General features: G+C 48.5%; 1 protein-coding gene across 1 annotated transcript; it reads right to left on the bottom strand.

Moving 5' to 3' along the window:
* Window positions 1-119: 119 nt before the first annotated feature.
* LOC110985134 (uncharacterized) lies at window positions 120-5,129 on the bottom strand. The gene has a single exon (XM_022245930.2). It carries the CDS (start codon window positions 3,135-3,137, stop codon window positions 627-629), a length of 2,511 nt encoding a protein of 836 aa, XP_022101622.2. The 5' UTR covers window positions 3,138-5,129; the 3' UTR covers window positions 120-626.
* Window positions 5,130-7,791: the final 2,662 nt, after the last annotated feature.

The following is a 7,791-nucleotide window of genomic DNA, read 5'->3' as shown; positions in this document are numbered from 1 at the left end:
TTCTGTGTCGCCCTAGGTCCAGGAGAATAGGGAACGTGGTCTAGTTTTGTTTCGACTGCAGTAATTTCCTTGAAATATTAATTGACAGATTGTTACATTTAGCAATTTGCTAACACAAAATAAAGCTTTACCCTTGCATAACTCAATGAATAATGAAATTACCGCATTAAAACAGGAAAAGTGACTTATGCAAACGAGAACAAGGCGATCCCAAGGCATGGCTGGAAACGGTAAAGATGGCGTCAAACCTGTTCCGTTTAGATCTACAGCCAGTAGGTACCGAAATTAGTATAATTTGACGTAATTAAAGGTATCAATAGATTTGAATATTCAGAATTCTAAACAATGCCTTTGCGTCTTTCCAAGTTTGGCAAAAGCACTCATTGCGGGACAAATATTACAAAAGTACTGCACGTCGGGTTTGTGGCTCGTCTTTGTCAAACCGCGGCCGGAGAGAGCAAAATACGTTCAAACTGAATATTTAAACATTGACTTCCAATACAAGTACATGCGCTGACTTATACATTTTATGGCGACTTACAGATAGTATATTATTTCGCTATTTTAGTTTGACTAGGCAAGTTTGGAAACAAAATTCTAATAGAATATAGTCTGTATTGATGGTTCTAATTCTTTGTATTGCTGTCGATTGAGGCTTGTCCTGGCTTGATCGGTTTCAAGCGGAGGTTGGACCCCTCGTGAGACGCCAAAGGCGCCCTGGATTGACTGCTCCGATTTTGACCGTTGTGCAAGAGATTGTGCCCTTCGTTTTCCTGCCTCAATAGCACTTGTCCTCCCGGGGGGCTGGCAAAGACGGACCGAGATTGCTTATAAAAAGGCGCCTGCGCCGGCCAGGGGATGCGCAGGGTCCGTCCCCGCAGGCCGTTCTGGAGGAGCCGTGGACTCTTCCAGGTCGGTAACCGCTGACCGCGTTCCACATCCTGGATGTCCGCGTCCATGTCGAGGTTGGAGGTGCAGCTCCGGCGGCGCCCTCTTTCGGAGTCGAACTCGCGTGATGACCCGGTTGAAGTAGACTTGTAACGACGTGACGGTTTGTTGGTCCCCGCAAACGTCTCCACTTTTGTCCCGCCACTGCTTGTCGTTCGGGGATTGTCCTGATTCCGAGTTGACGTCCCTGGTTCTGCGTCCTGTGTGCTGGACTTGTCGTGGAAGACGGCAGCGACAAGCTCGTCCAGTGAGGTTTCCTCGTCTACGGTCATCCAGTCAGGAATGAGCGACCTGTACTTCCGTCCTCTCCTCCTGCTCTCAAGAAGGTCAATTTCCCTCTGGAGGGACTTAATCCTCTTGTCTAAGTCCGTGCGTCGCCGCTGCACCACAGACTCGGCCTCTCTGCCCGACCGAAAGAACCGTCGAGTAGACCGGGTTGAAGGCGCCGGCGACGCTGCTGGTATATACGGGGAGAAATGAGCCATGTTGTGCACGTGGTTCAGAGTCTCGATTTTGAGAGGTGTCGGCTTCGTGTGTCTCTTCACGCTAGCTGCCGAACTTTGTTTGTCTTTATCGGCTACTCGCGTCTTGACGTGCCCTCGCTTTCGGACGGCGGGACCCCTGAAGCGTTTGTTATCGAATCGCGACCTGTTACCCTTCCTGGGGACCAGAGACTCAGTGGTTTGGTCGAGGGTGTTGAGCGATGGTTCGCTCTTGGTGCGGCGTATCTGCCAAGGCCGGCCCCCGTCGAGTTTTATCACGGGGTCTGTCTCCGACCTGTCGAAGGCGAGACCGTGCCCCGACAGGCCGGGCAGATCACTCACCAAGCTTTGGAGGGAAGCGGCGCTGCTGAGTCGATCGAACGGCATCCCTGGCTGGTCGAACGGCGTAAGGTGAGTCCCCCCCGGCAGCGTTGGCGACTCCGTGAAGTCGAGCGTACTTTGATTGAAAGACGGCAGTTGTTTTAATGGCTTCCCATGCTTTACCTTGTCTTTATACTCCATCGAGAGAAGCGGTCTGGGAACCGTGCCTCCGTTCCCTGCTTCGCCTATTATCACAGTCGGCACCACTTTGGCCTCTTTCCCTGGCTCGTCTACGACCACAGTAGGCACTGCCTTGCATGGTTTAGTGTTCTGTTTATCCACAGCGTCCCCGTCTGTCATAGACGTTCGTCTCGTCGAAGATCGACTGCGACTTGTCTGAAAGGAGCCCCGGCGGCCTTTACCGGGCAATTTCAAGGTAGAGGATCGCCGGCAATGAATTTTGTCGTCCTCACAAACAGAGGGCGGCTGTGGCAGTGGCGGCGCTCTGGCTGGCCGGCGGTACGCCGAGTTGGCAGACAGCTGAACCTCGGATATCTTAAAAATGTCTGAAATATTGGTCCGTCGGGGAAGGATTGACACATTCCCGCCCGGTTTTGATCCATTCAGCGTGCCAGTGTGACCGTTATGCGGGTTTTCTGTGAGATTTGACGAGACAGTGGCGGTCTGGGACCGTCTTTTTCTAGCGGCCGGGGCGTTGGCTTTGGCACTGCCAGCGACGGGTTGCTCCGAGAAAGGCCTGCCGTGTTTCACGCCCCGCTCTCCCGTGCTTCTACCGATCTTCACTGCAGCGCTCGCCCACTTTGGCGCGCTGCGGAAGTCGACGCCACCTCGCCGCCTGAATAGAGCGTCAGAGGACAATGGCAGTAGGGCGAGAACGGCAGCAGAGTTACCCTGCTTAGCGGCCAGGTGGAGAGGCGTCTCACCTCGGGCGTTGCGCTCACTTACCTCTGCCAAGAGGTTATTGTCCGTGTACGTCTGGAGCAGGAGACTAACAGTATCGGGGTTGCCGGTCCGGGCAGCGAGGTGCAAGGCCGTGTTGCCGTCTCGGTCCTTCTTCCGCAGATGAAACTTAAACTGGCTCGGGTAGTCCTCCAGAAACATCTGCACAAGCTTCGCTCTGCTGTTCTGGCATGCCCAACAGAGGGCGTCCTTGCCTTGCCTATCTGACAGACTAATCTGGGCTCCCTTCCTCAGCAGCAGCGCGGCACTCACTTCGGCCGAGTCTTCTCTCTCGGCCAACGAACAAATTATCAGTGGGGTCCGGAGGTTTCTGTCTCGGGCGTTCGGGTCGTAGTTCCTCTTCTCTAGGAGGTATAAAACCTCTGCTGGTCGGCCAGCAAGGATTGCTCGGTGAAGAGCGTTCATTGTTGCACAGGTCACCTGACTTTTTCCTTACAAATAAATCACACAGTTATCACTTACAAGTCATTCATTCGAGCCCAGTATAACCGACGCAGCCCTTGACGATTCGACATTGAACCTTTCTTATCACTGTGAGAATCTCTTTTTCTCCAGAACGTGTACTTGCATTGAGTTTAATGTCATTAGACACTTGAACGGGTCACAGGTTATCCACGTTGTGCCAAGGGGCAATCGATTACAGTGAAGTATGAACGTCGCTCGCGCGTTGACGTCTACAATTTCCATTATCGGTGCGAAGTTGTAATTAATGCAAACACCCACAGGTGATCATAATCGGCACCCGCAGCCTGTTTTGCTTTGACTACGGTATATTCGCGGACCGCAAAGGTAGTGTACTCACTGCTAAGGTTAAACTCCAGACTAACTCGCACAATGGATTCAATCATGCTAAGTATTCAAGAACAGACTGAGAATTGGAAACTGCACTGAGTATCGAATCCTGTCTACTCAGAATCCGATTTCTCGAGACTCGATTAGAGGCTTCTCCTGAGTTACATCCACCACAACATTATGTAAACTGTGGAGCATTGCTTGCTCAGTGCCGATGCTATGCAGGTCGAGTATCGACGTTCTCAAAAAATCCATTTCGGGGTTCTCCATTCTGCACAGTTGTAGGTCGTTTCGCCATTAATTAAACAACGTTAGGGCCACGCCATTATCGCCTTCAATAAATTCAATTATAAATAGCTGAACCTCTAACAAGCAAAAGTCACCCACTCACGGGCCCTTAGGAAGTGACAAAGAATTACCACCCGTCGATCGTTGCTGTCAGTGATAGGCATTATAAAAATATACAGGAAAGTCTATGAATTGTGTGCCAAGGTGACACCGCTGTTTTTTTTTTTTTTGCGGTTGAAGCTGACATTGTGCATAATACGTGAACAATAACGCACGCTGTAAATCTGGTCCTTGTTGGTGACTGATGGTCATGATCGAAAGTTAGTAGACCATTTGACAGTACATTCCATTTGAAGTGGCGCTCCTTCGTTCATAACCAGACTCACACCACTGTAGCTGTTTTATGAAGCAGTCTGTGAAACTTATACACTATACTACTTTGTGTTAGATGTACGAGGTTGAACGACGTACATAATCTCTAGGTGGCGCTGTCATACCATCAACGCCGCCAGCCGGCCCAAGCTGAACATGTTTGATGCCCCGAAATAAGTCTAAGCTTATTTCGCACGATAATGAAAGGCATGAGCTTGGGAGCCAATGAACTCTGCGTGAAGTCATACAGCCCCTATGAAACCCACGAAAGCAGTGTAGTCTCCACGGCAGATGTCCATGAACCAGGGAGGCCGGAACGCAACTCGTCCACGCAGATAGTGGTGGTTTTATTGCCTACTTGACTTAAGTTGAAGATAATGCGAATTGTGTGTTGAGGCTCCATGTCGCTGACAGGCAGTAGAACTGACTGGCGGGTGTATCGCAGTAGTACTGTCGCTCCGTGGTGGTTCTTGGAGGGAGAGGTTTACAACAGCAGAATCGAGGCTGGTTCCGATCCGTCTTAACGTGAAGGTGAATCATTGATGTCTTGCTGCAACATATTTATAGGAAGACAGAACGGAAATGCCGTCTCGCGGATCGTTGTGGTTACCATGGATCTTGGCGCGGGGCAAGGCCGTGGAAAGTCTCCAGCGTCGCGTCGCCCCGTTAAAATGGCGTGTCACTGAACGGTACGGGGCCGGGTGTGCTGGAGACAGCGTGCTGTGAGAATGGTGGCTGTATAACGCAAGCATGGAGGTCCATGGCACAAGGGAGTCCTTGATTAAAACGAAACACCCTCCCCAATGTTAAAACAAAATGTTCGTTCATGTCCTGGACTCTTAGAAAAAAATATCTACATGCCTCAAAGTCATCACCAGACACCTGCGTCCAAGGTCTGTGACATCAGGGGACAGACTATAAAGCAGACATGTTTAAAGATCATGTTCCCTGCATGCAAAAGGCATGTATGAACAACAAAAATCCGACCCCCCCCCACAGTTCTGACGCCGTGGCCTATATTGAGAAGAGACTTGAAGGTGGTCTGAAACAGCCTTTGTTGTTTTATTTACAGCATTTCCGTACTATTTAAAAGTTTCTTGGCCGAAATGCCCTTGCATTCGTCTTAGAAATGCGACATTCCACCAGATTGTAGCTTTAAGGTGACCTTATTACCTGCCGAAGGAGGTCAGAAACCGATTGTAGATATGCGGAATTCTAACGATAACGTTGTCGTTGGGGCCAGCTGAGGTTCAAAACGAAATAAAATTCCAGAAATTCCGAGTCGAATGCCCGGGGCATGCAGCTTCGTAAAATAAAATGTACATCAATTTTCTGCCATAATATACTGAAGTTTTGATGGGGTTGTCTGCATTATGTTGTGGTGATTGCATTAAAGTGCGGCACTATTGATTTCTGTATTTACATTATGTATAATAATGTACAAACAGCTTCAATGCACTGCAAGCTGTCCGAAATGCAATGAAACCAGCCGCGAGAGGGAACAATGTTTGAATCATGATGTTATCCCTGTGCATTTTCACCACATCCATGCAATGCATATTATCACTCCAATTGGAATTGCGAGAGAAATCACGTGACCAGCGTGAGTGACATTTTCACGCCCGCCTCTGCCAATCGCAACGCAAAGAATTGCATGTGTATGTTGTGGGCTTCCAAGCCTCACCATGCAAAGTACACTTGATTATCACCAGAAAGAAAAACCTATAGGCAACCTTTGAAACAGATCAAAGATTTCCAAGTGGATATGCTGAAAATGTTAAAGGGGCCTTAAAAAGGCGTTTTAATGAAATTCCTTATCCATATAGCTAAAAATTGGCGGACTCTGTATTAAGTCAATACGGGCGTTTCACAGTCGGTGCGCTCTGTGCGCGTTTGGAAAGGGTCGACAGATGCAGCGCCTTGTGATTGGCCAACGCGTCGCAAACTCTTGGAGGCGGTGCACCATTGTGAGTCGCCCGTATTGCTCGGCCGAATATACACATATACTCACTGTGGCATGTTTGGACACAGGTAACAGTTAATCTCGAAATACTGTGACGGAAACGCAAAGCATTCTCTAGGTAGCCTATTACCCTTACGGTGCAACTTGAGCCGCTTGTTGCATTGAAAATAGCGACGAGACTGAAAGTTGTTTTCGTGAAAGCTGCATCGTGTGTGAATAAGCCAGGTATGTTATATCATAGACCTGGCGTACGAACAAGTGAGGTTTAATTTATTTGGATCTTTCTGCAGTTAACATGAATTTATAAAAGAAATATTTAGGGGAATCTTTATTCACCTCTCATATAGCCCCAAACTGCCCAGGCACACCGTAGAACGTCTTTTACTTTTGAAGAAAAAAAAAACAAACTACTGGGTGTGAACATGTGCATTGCTATGGAGCGGGATAGTTTGTTTATAAAAAAAAAACAAAAAACAAAACTTGTTGTCAAAGCCGTTAGCGCTTGCGCGACCGAACTACCGAATTGGCTTATTGAAACTGCCTTGGACTGTTTCAATTCAAGCCGTTTGTGCATCACACTGTTGGCCCTTACTGGATAGATTCAATGTTGTGGTCAAGTCCTTTCTCAAGTTTCCTTCACATGTCCACTCTCGGGTCCTTTACACCAGTCATAAGTAAGCTGGGTGAACCGTGTCAGAGGAATGCTTTTGTCACAGTTCATTTGAATAGTTTGTGACATGACTTGAGACTGGGTGACTTGTTTCTATTTGAGATGTGACAGACTTAATTGCATGGACTTGTATTGGACTCTAGTACAACACTAATTCAATAGGGCTAGGGGTGATACACAAAACGGTGCTCCACCAAAAGGTCAGTGCCGCAAAGAGGCCATATTTCAAGTTTATGGCCGACAGAAGCATGGCCGCTCAGCCACGATTTGTAGTTGCATGCAGGAATATCAGTAGACAACCAGTGGAATTGTTTGTAGATTGGGACATTCTATGTAACAGGAAGAAAGGAGTGATTAAAATTGCTACTGTACTCTACTTCCCTGACAAAAATTAGGAATAATTTAAGTTTCCTGCACCACGGACCCTCTACTCAAACCTGCACGCAGCCGACGAAAAGAATATATCGACCATTTCCCACAATGCACTGCGAAAAATGGCCATTCCTTGGCAGCCTCTTCAATGGCCCGCTGATTTGTGAATTGCCCGTATTATGCATTAAAAACTGACACACTGTGTTCCAACATCAGTTCAGCAGAAATTAATTATCACTGGGTGCGTACTATTGGCTCACACTGGGCAACCCGGACCTGACCAACCCTCCAAACAAGCGACACCGTGGGATCGAGGATAAATCCGAGCCAACTCCTGGAGGCTAATGGAACTGAGCGATCCCATTGCACCCTCGCCTCGCGCGTGTCGTTCGAAAGGGGCTGTGTATTAATAAGCCTTGAAGTTACTAGCGGCAGTACAAAGAGGCAGGCGTCATCTGGCCACTGGAATAACTGCCGCGGCGTATCCAGCAGAAGGTTAACTTTGCTCCCTGGGGACATATCGTCCATTCTGAGGAACTGAAATCGCCAGTACTGAAGAAACGGTATTCGCACGTTCCTAGGATTAGGAGGTGATTCCATAT

The sequence above is a fragment of the Acanthaster planci genome, linkage group LG12, assembly GCF_054643075.1.
Source record: "Acanthaster planci isolate LZ-2023a linkage group LG12, COTS_SCS, whole genome shotgun sequence".
Taxonomy (NCBI): domain Eukaryota; kingdom Metazoa; phylum Echinodermata; class Asteroidea; order Valvatida; family Acanthasteridae; genus Acanthaster; species Acanthaster planci.
The sequence above is the reverse complement of the archived record's forward strand: the minus strand, read 5'-3'. Positions and strand labels throughout refer to the sequence as shown.